Raw genomic sequence first — 18529 nt, 5'->3', positions numbered from 1 at the left:
AGAACTTGGCAGCTATGGTCCTGGACCGTAAGGAAAGCTCCCCGGGCGGAATAAGGGCTGCCTTGTGGTGCCGGGGCGGACGGGCCTACTCTCGCGAAAACAGGCAAGAGATGAGCCCGGCCCCAGAGCAGCTCTGTGGGCTGGCCCGCGCCGATGACGTCATCGGGCACCGCCTCTCGCCGTCGCAGCTGGGGTGGGAAAAACAAACACAGAACTCGGCGGTGCGTCAGGTAAACAACAGGCACGCGCTCGTCCGTTGCTCCCCTCTGATCCATTCTTAAGGAAATCAGCCTTGAGTGCTCACTGGAAGGACAGATCCTGAAGCTGAGGCTCCAATACTTTGGCCTCCAATACATGAGAAGAGAAGACTCCCTAGAAAAGACCCTGATGTTGGGAAAGATTGAGGGCACATGCTTTTTTAAAGCATCTAGAAATCTCAGGATGGTTTCATTACTTACATTCAATGAGAAAAAGTACTACAGTTTTGACACAGACAAAGTTCATCTCTCCATGAAAATAGAAGTTGAGCTAATTTGAAAATCTGATTCATGAAGTTCCCTTCCTGTGTTTAGCAGGAACAACTAGGAATAAAACAATTAAGCACAATATTGCTATGTATTTGAATTAAATCATTTATGGCTTAACTCATGAGCTAATGTTGTGTATGAAGCTTAAATCCTGATTTTTTTTTGCTTTAAAGCTAAATAAATCGGGCATGTGCATTTATCTGTAATATTTTTTTGTTAAATAGCCCTTTTGGTCATGTGTATATATATGAACATATTTTGTTATGTGTTAAACAAGTTAATAGGAATTCCATTTCAAAACATTGCTATAGCATGTGAGGTTGCCCATGTCCAACATATGGAGTTGCATGACAGTGACGAGTTTTTTTACATTAAATATAAATATGTAGGATAAGGGGGAAAGAGAGAAAACGAATTTCCAGTTAAGTAACAAATACGATATATTCAGAATAAAGTGACATATAGTATTGGATGCAAAGAGAGAAGACTAGAACTCATGAACATCCAGCGAAACTGAACGTTGGAAGATTCAGGACAGGTAAAAGAAAGTTCTTCTTCACCCAGAACATAGTGGAACCATGGGACTCTCTCCCACAGGAGGCAGTGATGGCCACCAACCTAGAGGGCTTTAGAAGAGATTCGATTCATGGAGGAGAAGGCTACTGCTGGCTACCAGCTACGTTGGCTGTGCTCTGGGGCAGCAAAGCTTCTGAATACCAGCTGCTGGAAACTGGGGTGGGGAGTGTTCCTGTGCTCATGTCCCATCTGTAGGTTTCCTGCAGGTTGGCACTGTGAGAATAGGATGCAGGCAGGACAGTATGCACTGGTGACAGTGGACTTCATATATCTGAAGGGCTCTCATCATGAAGAGCATGAAGACCGGCTGGTTCTCTGGCCAACTTGAATAAAATATTGGGGAGGCCCACATAAGCTCCGCTGTGCTTAATCCATCAAAAGTCACTGTGTACACAAACCATTTGAATGACAATGCCCATGAACTGGGGGGGGGGGTTGACCCCTTCAAATATTTTGGGGGGGGCATAAAGGGACCTTGGCCTCCTATGTTCTCTGGTGGAAATGACAGGCAAGTTGATTTCAGCTAAACATCAGGAGAAACGTCCTAACGATAAAAGCTGTACGAAAGTGAGAGACGTGGGGATATTTAAGGGAAAGGGCTTCTTGACAGCGGAACAGTTGTCTTGGGGGGGGGGGCATGTGGGGCTCTCCTTCGCTTGACAGCCACTTCTTAGAGAGTTGCATCCTGCATCGGACCTCCTATGCATCGGACCTTCCAACACCATGCATCTTCGGCAAAGGAAGGCACCTACTTCGAAAGTAAAAAATGCTTCTTCATTTGGAAGGTATTCTTAGTAGATCGGATAGTCATTAATAGTAATAGTAACTGTCACAGGCTGGTTCTAGACACATCCAAAGAGCGTTTCAGAAAAAATGCGTCGTAACCTTTATAGGCTGTACTGTACTGAGAAATCGCTGTTGCCAAAAAACGGAATTCCACAGCGCCATCTGGCGTCACAGTGTTATGTCGCAGACAAAACGCTTTTTCTTTACCAATCTAGCTGAGTCCACTAGGGTGCAGAAGCTACCAGCCGACTAAAAACATTGTTGCTCCTGAAGAATAAGAATACATTACGCTCCAGTGGTTGTAACATTCTGAAACCCCCCCCCCCCGCGAATCCTATTTAATTTTCTTACCACTCTTTTTATTTTTATTTTTGCCTTTGAAGGGCTTGAATAACGAAGTCCCCAAGAGGATCCCTATACCAAGTTCCGCCTAAATTGCCACTTATCACGAGGACAAGGAAGTTCCCCGGACCCCGCCCAGTGCTAACAGAACGCGGCAAAAAGACGCCCAGAGCCGCCGCAGAGAGCCAACCTCCGCGCTCTCCCTCCCCACTTCCCCGGTCCGCCTTCCTCTTCTTTGGTTCCCGCTTCTACTTTCCCCCTCCTCCGCCTCTCCCTTCCACGCGAGCACAGCTGCGTTCCAGCACCTCCGCCCAGCATCTCTAACAGCTCCGGAGGGGTCCAGCGATGGAACGTTGCAACACCTGGATACACAACGAGGTGCCTAAATTCCTTCCCCCGCCCCTGAGCCGGGATAGGGCTTCGCGGGCGCGGCTGCCCCCCGCCCCCTGGCAGGATTGGTCCATTGAGCGAGGGAAGGTCGACGCCTCTTTCCTTCCGCCCACTTTTCTCGCCCCGGAGTGGTAGATAGTTCCGGACTCCAGAGAAAGCTGTTGTCTCCAGAGCGCAGCTACAGCAAACCTCTCGCCGCCGCCGACGCTTTTGGTGTCAGTCACCATGACGGACCGATCCACCTTCGACACCAACGTGACCACCCTGACTCGGTTTGTGATGGAGGAAGGCAGGAAAGCCCGGGGCACAGGGGAGCTCACGCAGCTCCTGAACTCGCTGTGCACGGCTATCAAGGCCATCTCCACCGCCGTGCGCAAGGCGGGCATCGCCAACCTGTGAGTCCGCTGAGTACCTCTCTCCGCAAGGAGAAGCAGCCCTCGCCTTGAATTCGCCTGTCGCTGCTCCTCCCTAAGCGGGGAGAGGCGCTTTGGTTTTCCTTTCTCAGTCCCCCCACCCCAGATCTTCTGCCAAGTGTCCCGGGTCAGCAGCACTGGGCTTTAGCGCAGGAGAAGGTGTGGCTCCCTCGGGTGTTTTACTCCAACGCCCATAAGCCTGACCAGCATAATCAATAGGTAAAAATGACGGGAGTTGTAGTCCAGAAAAGTCTGGGGCCCCACAAAACATCAAGGAAACACCTTCCAGTAGTCTAGTGGCAAATTACTCCCCCTCCAAAACCTGAAAGTGGTCTTTCCCTATATTATGTTTTCTGGACATCACCTCTTTCCTGAGGTTTCTGCTTGGGACTCTGAAGCAGCCCAGGATCCACCAAGATGCCAGCAAATGTTGCCTTTGCTTGAAAAAGAGTCCAGGGCCCAAATACTCCCTGGGTGGTATTCAACTAAGGTTTTCTTAGCATAGATCTGATGACATGTGCTTGCTTAGTCGCGCTCATTAATTTTAATAGCTCTACTCTTTAATAGCTCTACTCTTGAGTAAAACCTAAGTTGAATACCTACTCATATCTTTATCTGGGTCTCTCTAGGGCCTAGACCAGTGTTTATGATGCCATTTGCTTTCAAAATCTCCTTAAATTAGCATCTATCAAGTAATTAACTCCCAAGCCCTAATTTTCTACTGTCCTGGGTTCCTTTCATTCTATCACATACTTCATCTTGGCAATGAAGTTTCATTTGCTAACTATCTAATACAATATCCATATTTATGACATGCACTAGGATATTTCACATCCTGTCTAATGGAAATCTTGGGGCTGCATTTTAATCTGGTGCTGCATGCCAGTATGAAGGTTACTTCATGTGATGCACTATTTCTTCATAACCTGTATGCACAACATAACGTAAGAGCAGCTCTGCTGGATCAGATCACAGGTCTGCTTAGTCCAGCATCCTGTTTTCAAAGCGGTCAACCAAATGCCTATGGGAAACCCGCAAAGTTGACATCTAGGCTCTCCACTTCTGTTCCCCAGCAACTAGTATTGAGAGACATACAGCCATAATGACCGCCAACAGTCCATGATTTTTAAAATCTCATTTTAAAGCTGTTGCTGTTGGTGGCTTACTCCTGTTTAGTTTTCTCCTCTCCGTGGAAACATAAATGAATGAACTGAACATAAATTAAACTGGATATAAAAATTAGTTGACAGTATTTCAGAGCACTACAGGAAAGAGAAGAAAAGCACCCTTGCTTAGGAAGCTTTGGTGTAGTCCCATTTTTCTTTGTCTTTTGGAACACAATATAAATGCATTTTTTTCCCTCCCTTCTGAAAACCGAAAAAGCCTTGAAGTACAGATCTCACAATGAAACCTTGCTCTTTCATGAGCAAGTCATGATGAAAGTGCAACATTTTGTAATTCCATCTCCATGGAAAGAGGAAGCACAGAGGCACTGATGTTGACACTCTCCATGTGTACATCTGTTTGCACATATTTCGTTAAAACTCTTGATCAGGCAGTTATGTTGGTCTTTCCTCAATTGCAAGATATAGGTAATTTAAAACAAAGTTGAACAGTAGCCGTTTATGGTGCTATTGATACGCTGTGACTCTCTTATCTGCATTATTGTTAATGTGTTACTCAGACAACATTTCAGCGGAATTTCTTACTACGTGGTCCTGGGTGGTATTCACATTTTATCTATGTGATTTTATTATGGCATGAATTCATTACAATTATATGATATTAAACATTTAAAATACAAGGTTACATAAGCAAAACGGTAGCATCAAAAGAATTTAAGATAAATACAGAAGCAAGCTTTAGCCTTTGCCCTCTTTGATTATAATCTGGACAGCTTTGTTGCATTGGAGCAAGGAGATATTTACAGTTCAAGGTACACTTTTTAAAATATCTGAGTGCTTACTTCAATCACACATGAGTTCCCTTGCTCAATCCAGCCTTGACAAAGGTCAAATAATTAGTTTGTCCCATTTGAAAATATATATATTTGGCAGTTTAAAAATAAGCCATTTTAAGTCCCATCTATTTCAGATGGAAAGTTAACCATGAATTAAAGTCTTCTTGGTTCAAATCAGTGAGATTTAAAAGTGCTTAACCGGTTGGATCGCATTGGGGGAAACTGCTAGATGCTCACTCTCTTCAGGCAATTCTCTTTCAGGGAGTGGAAATAAAACTATTGGCATCTTTTGCAGCTATTTTTAATTTGTTGTAGAAATATCAGGTGCTGTGAGAATATTTTTATTTACACTGTTGCAGTTTTCAGCACTTTCTAAAGAGTTGAAGAGATGTAAGAGAACGTACTAGTGTATTAAGGTTTTAAGAATTAAAATGAAAATTAAGAAGGGTGGTGTGGTCTTTTTTGAGAGTTAGAAAATAAAAATCAGTTTGGAAATGCCAGGAAAAGGCATTTTGCAGAAGATAATTGATGAGCTGAGAGAGTAAATACCCTTTCCATCCACCTATTTCTCCATGCTAAGTCCTGTCCAGCCTCAATGACCCACAACATAGTTATGACTGTGGCTTTGGCAGATTGTAAGGACATTGAGCGGAGGAGTTCTACTGAAAGCCCCAGTTGCTGTACCTTCCTCAGTGGTACCTCTACTTACGAATGGAATGCATTCTGAACGCACATTCGTAAGTCGAAAAAAATTGTAAGTCGAATCCCATAGGGATGCATTGGGAGAAAAAATTCGTTGAGTAGAAGCAACCCTATCTAAAAATTCGTAAGTAGAAAAAATCCTATCTAAACCGCATCCAAGATGGCGGACGGAGCTCCATTCGTAAGTAGAAACATTCATAAGTAGAGTTATTCGTAAGTAGAGGTACCACTGTATATTTTAATAAGTCAAGATACTTGTCTATGTGTTTCTTGCCTACCTGTCTCAATATAGAACTCTAACTAATTATTGAAAGATACGGTGCAGCCCTAACCAAGGATAACAAGACCTGGTGGAACCAAATTATTCGGGGATCCGTGTGAGATACCTAAATCATATTTGATACAAGGGTGGCTGGGACATGTGCCCTACTTATTTAAACACACACACCCCAATCTTTTACTGGTCATCTATTCTTCCCCATTCAGATATGGCATTGCGGGTTCTACCAATGTCACAGGAGACCAAGTCAAGAAACTGGATGTCCTTTCCAATGACATGGTGATCAACATGCTGAAGTCATCTTTCACAACTTGTATGATTGTCTCTGAAGAAAACAAAGATGCCATTATAGTGGAAGAAGATAAACAAGTCAGTACCTCTCGAAACTATCCCAATGCTTGCTTTCCCATTGGCATTGAGCAACAGCTGTCTCTTTAAACATGTAAAAATTAACTTAAGATACAGAAAGCAGGACAAAGGGCATTGCCCTTCTGAGGTCAGAAAACGTAAGCAGGCTCTGCTCTGTTGCCTGTGGTGCTAGCTAGACATTATGAGGGAAATGGCCCCCATTCTTGTGTTGATAAATGGTAGGGAGGGCATTGGTAGGGGAGAATTGGTAGGCAAAAGGGGTGTGTATAAGCTTTTCAGTGCCTGTTGATTCACCCAAGTTTTCCCAAACTGCAGGAAAAACAGCCAGGAAAAGGCATTTTGCAGAAGATAATTGATGAGCGGAGAGAGTAAATACCCTTTCCATCCACCTATTTCTCCATGCTAAGTCCTGCCCAGCCTCCGATTCCCGTTATCTTGTCAAATGTGGGATTGGTATTCCACGTTTCCTGATAACTCCTGTCAGGGCTAAACTAGATTATGTTCACTCTAAACTCCTGCTCCTGTTGCCTCAGCTACAGCAAATTCATTAATTTGGATTATCTGAGGAAGTTTTGAAGAAGGTATGTTGAGGCAAGTCTGCCTATCAGCACTCAGCCCCACCAGTATGGAACTGACTTCAACTTCCTTCAATGGGACCAAATACAGGGCTTGTTTTCCTTGCCATCTTCTATATGCCAGCATGGACTCCTTCAGCAAACACATAACACTATTATGTAAAATCACCAGTTGGTTGAGATATTCAAAAAGTATCCTGTTACTGATGCAGGAGGCACACATTTCCTGGGAGGATAGAAGTGGCAGGCCCACACCCCACAACTGCTGCACAGCAGGGCCTGAGGTCCTCCCCGTGTTACTGGACTACAACTCCCATTGGCCCTGACCAGTGACCATGCATGCTTGGGGCTGTTGGCAGTTGGAGTCCAGCAGAAATCAGTACGTACAGGCTAAAGCTCCTCTGTTGGCTAGCAAGGCCGATCTTACACCTTTATAACTGTTGATATATGCTGTTGTTGTTGTCGTACTGTGTATTTTGTTTCTATGGACCGCAATAAAGCTGTGCGAGTGTTACTAATGTGTGTTAGGGACTGGGAGTGCAGCACTGTGAAGCTGGCACGGGCAATGCCCTTGCATGCCTGATAAGATGGCAGGTAGATTTGGGAGAGTGTGATGGTAGCAGAAAAAAGCACAGGGAGGAAGAGCATGGGATGTTGGTAAGTGCACAGTAATGAAAGAGAGAAGGAGCAAGGAGAGAACCTCTGCCCCAGCGAAGCCATGATGGCTGGGGCTGATGGGATTTGGAACTGAGCAACATATTGGGGGCACCACTTTGGCTATCCCTGCCATCAACAATTTTCATCAGATTAACAAAAGTTTAATCAGTTTTGTACAACAGCCCTCCCCTGTTGGCCTAGGGTGTGGTTGTTTGTTTGTGATTGGCTGTGGTGAACTTTGTTTTCATGTGGAGTGGGATAGGTGGGTGTTTTTGAACCAGGTTAGCCATATTGATTCATATGCTGTTGGTGGATTCTTGTCGTCTTGTTGGGCTGTGTATGTGATAAAGGGGAGCCATACAGAGGTGAATGAGTCTTCTTCCATTTGTCCCTGTGTCACACAAGCGAATAGTAAAGAGAACCTTCACTAGTGACGCTGACACAAACTCCCCACACACATTAAGTAAAACAGAAATATCGCCACCTGACTCCACCCCCACTCACCACTGCCCCTCCCCCTCTTTCCCCCTTTTCTTCCTAATGTAACACTAATGTCTCAACAAATGAAACTGATATGTAGAAAATGTAACTTGAAAAAAGAGACATTACACATACTTTTGTAAACCAAGAAATCTTTAATAAAAACTACATTAAAAAAGGCTGTGGGTACCTAACTCACTTAAGATGATTCTCCTTTCTCACTTAATCCTCATCTACATAAGAGCCATTGGCAATTGAGCCATCATTAGTGTGAAAGTTGCCTGAAATCACCCTCAAAAGCATTATTCAGTTGGAGTATTTTAGCAGTGAAACAAGCACCATACACATCTAGTTTATTTTAATAATATTTGAATGTTTCTATCTTCTAGGGCAAATACATCGTCTGCATGGATCCACTTGATGGGTCATCGAACATCGACTGCCTTGTTTCTATTGGGACCATTTTTGCTATCTACAGAAAGGTAGGATATATTTAATGGTTGCTTACGGAAGTAGTGAGGTAATAGGAGTACAGTGGTACCTCGGTTTGCGAACGCAATCCGTTTCGCAGAGGCGTTTGCTTGCCGAAGCATTCACTTGCCGAAGGCATGCGCATGCGCGAAGCGCCGATAGAGCGCTTCTGTGCATGCATGTGCTGCGCAGATTGCTTCTGCGCATCTGACGCCGCGGAACCCAGATGTAAACACTTCCGGGTCCGTGGCATTCGTAAACGGGGTTTTTTGTAAACGGACGTAGGCGTAAACTGAGGTTCCACTGTAATGAACAAAATACACTGCTTTGAGGAGTGGGTTTCTGCTTATATGAATATTGAACATTTTAGTTCTCAAAGTCAGTCAGTAGGGACAAGGGTTAACTGAACATAGTGAATGTTATGTGCAAAACAAAAATAAAATTATATCAGATTTTCTTTTGTTGAAGTGGATTGGGCTTAATGGCATCCGTTCCATGGTTTTTAATGACATTTCACACAAGGAAATTATATTGCAGCATAACATGCAAACTTGCTTTGTAATCCTCAAAGCACTTGTGTTTGTAAGAGTTCTGTTAACTCCAGAGAGGATATTACTTGCACCTTATTTTGACAGGCAGTTAAACTGTTTAAAAAGACCTGAAGTTCTGGACTAACATGTATTTAAATATGCAAGCTGATAGCTGATTGTGTCTAAGGCACACACCCTGTTTTAATTGTTTAGCTTCTAGGATAAGATGTATTTGAATCATATACTCTGGAACTTAAAAACTAACCTCAGCCAAACAGCAAAATAAGATAGTGTTTTGACAGCCAGGTCTCAGTCATTTTATGCTTGTTTACTATGTAAGGGTCAAAAGGAGCTTCCAGTGGCCTATCCAGCTCAGTGTTGTCATTCTTGACTCTCAAATATTCCTCCAATGCAACTTTGGCATGTATACAATTGGCTTAATAATTCATGTAAGTTTTCCCTTTTCACTCGCATATGGGTATGCCAATCAGGGATGCACTTGGAGCCTAAATTGGAAGATAGATAATGTGGGCAGGAGTCTCTACTTTTTGTTGGGGACCCCTTACTCTTGTAAAAAACAGTTGTGGGTACAACATACCACCTCCAAGTTCTAAAACTCTAAAAGGGAAAGGGGAGGGAATTGGGCCTTGTGCCACATGTTCTCTGAATCCAGTGCCCACCTCCAAGGATTCTGAGATGGAATGCTTGTGGACATGGCAACTGCAAGCCGCATGACTTTTAAACCCACAAGCAGGGCCATACGTGAGACTGATAGTCACGTGATTCCTTACGCAACCTAATTTGATAAACAACCACACAAACCAATAATGAAGTTGTTTGCTAGCCAAGCAGAAGTTGTAATGAGATACTTCAGATTAATAGTTTGCTACAATGATGAGGAAAGGCAAGTGTCCCACACAGCTTCCACTCCTCTCCAGCACTAAATGGAGCCGTTAAACTTGTGCCAGCCTCATAGAATTCTGTTTTAGCTCCTGGCATTGGCACTTCCTCTTTCTTTAACCATCTCCATATTTGATGCTTCATGGGAAGAGAACAACAGCTTAAAGTTAAAAGCTTTTAATGTCCAGATTTTAAGGTTCTTGGGGAAAGGGTCATAGCTCCAGTGGTAGAGCAGATCTCAGGTTCAGTCCCCAGGTTCAGATCCCAGTTTCAGTCCCCAGAATCTCCACATAGAGCTGGGAATAACGCCTGTCTGAATCACTGGGAAGCCCCTGCCAATGCTCGATGGCCTTTCTCTGCCAATGGCCTTTCTCTGCATGAAGCAGCTTCCTATGTTCTTCTCTTATTCAAGGCTTCTCCTGGTGCACCGTCTGAGAAAGATGCTCTGCAACCTGGGCGCAACCTTGTGGCATCTGGTTATGCCCTCTATGGCAGTGCCACCATGCTTGTTCTCGCTCTCGAAAGTGGTGTCAACTGTTTCATGCTTGATCCGGTAAGGAATGCTATTATGGCCTATGAAACTATTATTGTTTGTTATCATGCTTTTTTTAAAAGCAGACTTTAATATTTTTATCATTTTATACAAATGGGAAATGATTCCCTTATTCTAAGGGAAATTAATAGAGCTTATTCCACCATAAAAATGTCAAGTGAAGTAATACTTTTTAAAGGACCAAAGTATGCATGTGAGCATCAAACAAACGGAGGGGTTGCAAATACTTGCAATCTTTCAATCCCTTTTTTAATATAACAGATGCCCTTTTTTAAGTAAAATTGAAATTAAAAAAATACAGGGTTGTTGTAGGACTAACAAGATAAAAATTGTACAGAATTTTCAACATAATAATTGGAAGCAGTTGGTGTCTCTAAAATGCAAGTGGCCAACCAGTGGTCCTCCAGATCTGGGATTCAAACTCCCATCAGTCATCAGTCACAGCCACCATAGCAAATGGTCAGAGATGATGGAAGTCATATTCCAACAACATCTGGAGGGCTAAAGATTACCCATCTCTCCTCTAGAAAACAACAACAACAGGAGCAACAATTTTATTATTTATACCCTGCCCATCTGGCTGGGTTTCCCCAGCCACTCTGGGCAGCTTCCAGCAAAATATAATAAAACGTCAAATATTAAAAACTTCCCAATACAGGGATGCTACATATCGTATTCGCCCTGCTAAGTCACTCCCACCATTGCTCATCTCCACTCATGCAGAGCTCCTTCAGTCTCTTCTACTTCATTTCCACCGATGGATAGCTATCAGCCAGGATAGCTAGACATTCCATATTCAGATGTGCTATCATTCAGCCTGGACACTGAGATCCAGCACCGAGAGCCTTCTGGCGCGAGAAGTGAAGCTACAGGGAACCAGGCAGAGGGCCTTCTCAGTAGTGGCACCCACTCTGTGGAATGCCCTCTCATCAGAAGTCACAGAGATGAGCATCTATATAACCTTTAGAAGGCAGCCCTGTATAGGGAAGCTCTTTAATGTTTTATTATGTTTTTTATATGCTGGAAGCCGGCCACCCAGAGTGGCTGGGGCAACCCAGTCAGATGGGTGGGGTACAATTATTATTATTATTATTATTAAGCTCTGAATAGCAGATAGAAAGAACAAGGTGCCACCCAGCCTGTTACTTGCAGGTGCCAGTAGGGGGCCCTGGATTCCATCATAGTGGCATACTGAGTTGAGTGCAAACCCAGTGTACACTTTGTGTGCAGCTTCACTCAAGAGCTGGTGCTTGCACTGTCTTGGTTCCTAAAAATATCCCAAACTTGAAATGCTCTCATTAGGACAAAAAGAAAGAAAAGAGTTGACTATTTTCCCCGCCCCCATCCAGTATACCATAGCTGCCAAGTTTTCCCTTTTCTCGCGAGGAACCTATTCAGCATAAGGGAAAATCCCTTTAAAAAAGGGATAACTTGGCAGCTATGCCAGTATACTAAGCCTTGCATGTCCTGCAGTCTGTATAATGAGACACAGCAGCATAGAAAACAGAGGTTATCAAAAGCATCCCACCGCAGAATCAGGTTTTTGGTCAGTCATTATCTCCACAGAATGCAAACGATCCTGAAAAGTGATTATGCATCATATTCAAATTGAGACTTCCAGGACATTAAACCCTTTTGGTACATGAAGGCTGCCTTTCGTTTTAGCACAAGTGTGTAGGGTGGCTAATCATGATTCTTCATTTGTTGCTGGACTCGCCTTCCCATCACTGGTCACGTGAGATTGGGCAGGTGTGAGATGGAATCCAACAACATCTGGAGAGCCACTGGCTAACCACACATTTAATGAGCTTGGAATTTAAGGCAGCATGATTTCCTCAGCCTTGTTTTGAAATGGCTACTGTCTTCTGTTCATCTACATCTCAACATAAGCATGTTAACAGATGTTCTTGTACACTTTCAGATTACATCTGATGTCTTAAAGAGTAAGTGGGATGTTCATGTGTGTGTGCGCGCGCGCATGTGTCAGAAAGAGAGGCACCTTAAAGATCCTAGAATCTTTTCCTCTTTGTGTTTCTACAATAGAAAGCATGTTTCAATATAACAGATGCCATGCAGCTTCAATTAAAATTGCTTTCTAGGTGAAGCAAGGTTGCATAGCCTTGCTTGGATTTTCCCATGTTTGTTCAGTTTAAAAAAACTGGAGTTTATTTTCTATTGTTAGAGCCCGGCATTCTCCAATATGTATATCTCAAGTGGTTGCATGTCCTTTGCTTTATTTTTCTTTCTTTTTTAGCAGCTAGACTGTAACGTTCTATGTATGTAGTAGCATTTTTCCTTCAAACAACTGTGAAGAAATGACAGTGTAGTCATTGCCTACAAATGGTTTCATGAGCATTCTAGTTTCAACAGGGCAAGATTGATAAAGGTTGTTTTGAGGTGCTGTCCTAGTAAACAGGATATTGGAAAAGGTATTCCTAAGTGCTTGATGTCCCGCCCCCCCCCCCCGCCCCAATATTTATATACTGCTTCAGATCCCAACAGTCCATACTACAACCCTAGCAGCCTAACACTCTTAAGAGACAAAAAGCAAATTTTATCTGTGACTCTACCAAACCCAGTTAAAACCTCACGCTCCTTCACATAGGGCTCTTGTTAATACCTTCACAAGGGAATTGCAATGCTCTGGCTGGTCCTCATTTGTAGACATGCACTATTTTGCCTGTATTAACTTGTCCGACACCGATTCATGTGGCGGTACTTTTTGTTTTGTTTTGTAAATGATGAATGCAATTTAATCAGGAATAAAGTGTATGCTGTACAAATGATAATGCTTGCTTTTTTTCTTACGCTAGGCCATTGGGGAATTCATTTTGGTCAACAGAGATGTAAAAATAAAGAAAAAGGGAAATATCTACAGCCTCAACGAGGGATACGCAGCATATTTTGACCCTGCTGTCACAGAATATCTCAAAAACAAAAAATTTCCACAGGTAAGCTTTCACATCCTGCAAAGAAATTTGCTATCAAGATATTCTGGAAGATAACATTTATTTTAGTCCATATGTATTTGTTTTAATAATAATAATAATTTATTATTTATACCCCACCCATCTGGCTGGGTTTCCCCAGCCACTCTGGGCAGCTTCCAACAGAATATTAAAATACAATAATCTATTAAACATTGAAAGCTTCCCTAAACAGGGCTGCCTTCAGATGTCTCCTAAAAGTCTGGTAGTTGTTTTTCTCTTTGACATCTGGTGGGAGGGCGTTCCACAGGGTGGGTGCTACTACCGAGACGGCCCTCTGCCTGGTTCCCTGTAACTTGGCTTCTCGCAGCAAGGGGACCGCCAGAAGGCCCTCAGCTCCTTCAGGTATACTGGACCGAGGCCGTTTAGGGCTTTAAAGGTCAGGGACCCTCGCCTGTGTGTTGGGTCAAAAGCACATTTCTCCAACAAAAGAGGCTTCTCTGGATCCAACACCCAATTTTTTTTTTGTACAAAGCTTGGGAACAATTTTGTGGGTGCAAAATGAAAAGCAAGGATATAGCCCATATAGCCATTGTGGCATGTCCAAATACCCTTAAAATTTGGTATGAACATTAGAAGTTTCCTGGTGTGAAAACTCTTCTTAGGGAAATGGATTGGAAGATGTGTGAATTGTTAGCTTCACACCGTTCATAAGTACCATGGTAACTTGGTTGTTGAATGGCTTGGCTCCCAAACAAATCGGCTCCTGAACATCACAAACCTGGAAGTAAGTTTTCTGGTTTACGAATGTTTTTCGGAAGCCGAACATCCAACGTGGCTTCTGCGGCTTCCAATTGAGTGCAGGAAGCTCCTGCAGCCAATCGGAAGCTGCACCTTGGTTTTTGAATGGTTCCGGGAGTTGAACGGACTCCCAGAGTGGATTAAGTTTGACAACCAAGGTACCACTGTACTGTCTGGGAATTTCTGATAGGCAGTGGTAAACACAGTACAATAGGCACATGAGTGAGCATTGCACATACTGACTGGCTTGCTTTTCCTACAGCATAGGAATGTTGTAATTTCGTTGCAGTCTGCACAGATGGCGTGCTTCAGCGTTTGCTGATTCCTTGTCTTCTTGTGTGACTTAGAGGCATGGCTGACATTTGCATGGCTGGCTTCCCTATAGTGAGCCTAGTGATGGCCTGGGCAAAAGGGCTTCTTCCATTTATTGGGGACACCTCCTGTCCTTCCCATTGGATGCTTCAGCACCCAACCAGGAAGCTGCCATCTGGACCCAGCCTGGGACAGAGGTAGCTGCTATCCATTTCACATCAGTCTGGGGAATGTAGAACTTCAGGACACTTGTACAATATTTCACCAATCTTCTGTTCTAGGATGGTAGCTCTCCCTATGGCAGCAGATACATTGGTTCCATGGTTGCTGATGTGCATCGTACCCTGGTGTATGGAGGAATCTTCCTATATCCAGCCAATTCAAAGAGCCCCAAGGGAAAGGTAACATAGCTAGCACATGCCTAATTTTTACAAGAATTCATCATGTGATGCTGCTATTTTCTTCATGTTTTACAACTGAATTTCCTTCTAAACTACATGTTTAGTTATCAAAGTCTTGGCACTCTGGTCAAGGTCATAGAAAGGCACTGTTGTATTTAACAAAAGGAAGGGAGAACTCATGCTTTCCCTTTGTAAGCTGAGTGGTAGGACCATCTGTCTTCATTTGGCTCCCCCTAGTGCAGGCATCCCCAAACTTCGGACCTCCAGATGTTTTGGACTACAATTCCCATCATCCCTGACCACTGATCCTCTTGGGGGTGCCTGCCCTAGTACATATCTGGCTTCTCTGCTATGCAAGACAGGACAACATTGAGCAACGCTGTGATGGTGTAACTTTTATCTGGGTAATGCTCCCAGCCAAATGCAGGGAGTTCTGGGGAAACGAACTGCCCTGAGACCTCTGGGTATAGGCTGGTATAGTTAGTAAGTAAACAAACAAACAAACAAGCACCTAGACAAAAAAAAATAGTAAGGGGCTCATCACGTAAGTAGAGCACCCATTCTAAAAGGCACAAAATGGGGTACGGTGGATTTTCCAGGCAAGGATTTACTGAAGTGGTACCGGTAGGTAAAATGTCAGCAATCCTTGGGGGGAAATCTCTGCCTTTTTGTGTGCTGGATCAGAGCCTCATGAATGAAATACGCTTGGGCTAGGTTGTTATCTATAAGCACCAGCTGGATTTCTTTCCCTTTGCTAATTAGGTTAATACTGGTTGCAATACTTTTTGGCATCACTCCTTTAGGCGCTCAGCTTTATTTCTCTCACACACCCTGTCCCAAATCGCCTGTGACGTACAGAGCTTTCCCTGGCCCTTGGGTTCGGGGAACTTAAAGCTAAACTTTTATGAGCTTATTACTTGAAACGGGGGCTAAACTAGATATGATACACTAGATACATGAATAGGGGTATCCTATTGGGGGAGAATTATTGTTTTCGTTTGCTAGTATGTTATGTATTTTTGTATTTGTTTATATTGTAAACCACCCTGTGATCCTTGGATGCAGGGTGGTACAGGAATTTAATAAACAAAATTTAAAAATTAAAGTGCTTATAGTGCCCCCCCTCATGTTAAACATACTCTGCAATCAGAAAACCAGCACAGCAGGGAGTGAGCTGGAAGCTTTGTCCTGATGTGCTAGTTCTTTTAGTTTTGCAGGAAACTTGGTACATGAGAGAATAAATAAAAATGGCACCCCCTGCCTGCAACCTGAAGTGGTAGTCCACACTACTGCTCAGGATTCTACCACTTCATTCTGGATAAACTAAAACTGGGAAATTTATAGACTATATCTGACATATGAGACCACAGCAAGACTAATCTGCTTAATTGCTGAATTGCCAATTTTGATGGCTAGTATCATTTTAAGGAGCAGAATACTCTGCTCCACAAAAGAGCAACCATTATTGAGTTGCATTCAGTTTTCAGATTTTTCTAACATGGCATTCAAGTATAATCTCAGACTTCCAACAATTGAGAAGAAAGTGCAGTGGTTTCTATGGCAAACTCTTTCCCTACTCTTAACTGGTCAGGGGAAGGACCAGTGTTTATTCAGCCAGAAACTAATCTGTTTCAATGCTTGCTCAAGCCTGTAGATAAGAGGCAGTTACTCATTTACACAGAATGTCACAAACAGGACCTTTTCCTCTACTTATGAGCAAAGCAGTACTACTTCTGTTAATAGGCTTTGTCCTCTTGTATGCTTTGGTTGACCAGCTGTGCATTTACCTGTGTGCCTTTCCCCCAAGAGCTCACGCTGGTGTACATAGTTCCCACTCTTCTCTCCACTCCCCCAACCCAATTTTTATCCTTATAATATCCCTGTGAATTCAGTTAGCCCGAGAGATAATGACTGAATAAATATCATCCAGTCAACCTCATGACTGAGTGAGGACTCTAACCTGGGTCTCTCTGCAGTTCTGATCCAACCAACTACCTCAGAAATATGGAAGTTATGGCCCTTCAGATGCTGTTGGACCAGAACTACCATAATCCCTGACCACTGGCCATGCTGTGCTGTCAAGAAGTCTCAACAAGGACTGGCTGCAGCTTCTCCATTCCTATTGTAACTTCAGCCCTTCCAACTGACCCAATATTACAAAAGCAGTCCTGGTTTCTGACTTGATCCCAGAATGCTCCGCATTTCCTTTATCCTCCACGTCTCAGGGGACAATGAAAAGCAGTGAGTACAAGTGCAGAAATGGAAAATAAAATCCCTACACCAAATGAAGGAAATGGTGACGCTGGCATACAAAGCCTTTCCTATAATTTCGAAGGAAAAGGTCACCAATCCACTTTTAAAAGGCTTTCATCGTAATGCTTCTGCAGCCAGACATTTCTCTTAGGAGTGTTGATTCCCTTATTGCAAATGGAGTCTGGCACTGTCTACTCAGAAGGAAGCCCCACTGTATTCAATGGAGCTTACTCCCAGGTAACTAAGTCAAGACTGGGCAGCCTTACACTGCCATCTGAAGCATTTTGACTCAGAACTAAGTCCCATTGAGCTCCATAGGATTTACTCTCTGGTATGTTCCGGATCATTCTCATTTTCTATTACCATCACCATCACCCCACCTTTTTCCCTGACAGGGACTCAAGGCAGCTTACCGCTAAAATTTTATGTCATTCCCCTTATCTGTGGAAGGTGTTGTACATGATCCCTTCCCTCACATTTTTTCTATACACCAATCCTGTGACATAGGTGAGGCAGAGAGGTTGCAATTGGCTCAAGGTGACTGATGTTGATGTGTGTGGTGAAATCAAACTTGGGAGAAGCTTCCAGATGTAGAATAGGATGTCCCTATACTCATTGGAGGAATGTTGGAGGGGATGTAACTATGATATCACACTGCCTCTCTAAGCATAAACATGGGAAGAAAACCTCGGTTTCCTACCTGCACCAATACTGCCATTAGAAGCATGCTTGTTGGGGAGCAATCCCCGTTGGAGACAATGGAACTTATTTCTGAGTAATCATGTGGACATTTGCAATGTAGAGAACCTGTGCAGAGAGCACTATACAACTGTAGCACACTCTTCTTGTGAGTATAGCATTTGGCTCAAGTGCAGTGCTGATGCCTGATCTGTTATTTTTAACATATGTAATTCCAGTTGAGGCTCCTCTATGAATGCAACCCCATGGCTTTTATCATCGAGAAGGCTGGAGGTCTTGCAACAACAGGCAAGGAGGCTGTCTTGGACATAGTGCCTGAAAACATTCACCAGCGCGTGCCTATTGTCTTGGGGTCTCCAGACGATGTGCAGGAATACATAGCCATGGTCAAGAAGCATTCGGCTAAATGAGGAGAGGGCAGCTGCATCTGCCATTGGAATGGCTTTCAACTAGACCAAAGATCATAACTCTGCAATACTACGGACTGAAGCAAATTTACAGAATGCAAAAGAGCCATAACTTCATTATGCATAAAAAGCAAACTCATTGCGTTTTGCTGTGCCATTAAAAAAAACCTAATAAGCTATTTCATTTGTAACTTACACAATCCACTTAAGTAGTAGAA

At 43.4% G+C, this 18529-nt stretch overlaps 1 protein-coding gene across 1 annotated transcript; it reads left to right on the top strand.

Moving 5' to 3' along the window:
• Positions 1-2737: 2737 nt before the first annotated feature.
• Positions 2738-18490, top strand: LOC118076827 (fructose-1,6-bisphosphatase 1). The gene is made up of 7 exons (XM_035099936.2): positions 2738-3016; positions 6183-6345; positions 8447-8539; positions 10371-10511; positions 13325-13462; positions 14833-14952; positions 18123-18490. Exons 1-7 carry the CDS (start codon positions 2847-2849, stop codon positions 18312-18314), a joined length of 1017 nt encoding a protein of 338 aa, XP_034955827.1. The 5' UTR covers positions 2738-2846; the 3' UTR covers positions 18315-18490.
• The last annotated feature ends 39 nt before the right edge of the window (positions 18491-18529 follow it).

This window comes from Zootoca vivipara, chromosome 11, assembly GCF_963506605.1.
Source record: "Zootoca vivipara chromosome 11, rZooViv1.1, whole genome shotgun sequence".
In the NCBI taxonomy this organism is placed as follows: domain Eukaryota; kingdom Metazoa; phylum Chordata; class Lepidosauria; order Squamata; family Lacertidae; genus Zootoca; species Zootoca vivipara.
Note: the sequence above shows the minus strand (reverse complement) of the source record. Positions and strands in the feature narration are given on the sequence as shown.

Bases quoted from the DNA above. Each gene is read 5' to 3' on its own strand.
- LOC118076827 (XM_035099936.2), top strand. From the start codon at position 2,847: ATGACGGACCGATCCACCTTCGACACCAACGTGACCACCCTGACTCGG. The intron at 3,017-6,182 runs GTGAGTCCGCTG...TTCCCCATTCAG, and splicing joins AAGGCGGGCATCGCCAACCT to ATATGGCATTGCGGGTTCTA. The intron at 14,953-18,122 runs GTAACATAGCTA...ATGTAATTCCAG, and splicing joins CAAAGAGCCCCAAGGGAAAG to TTGAGGCTCCTCTATGAATG.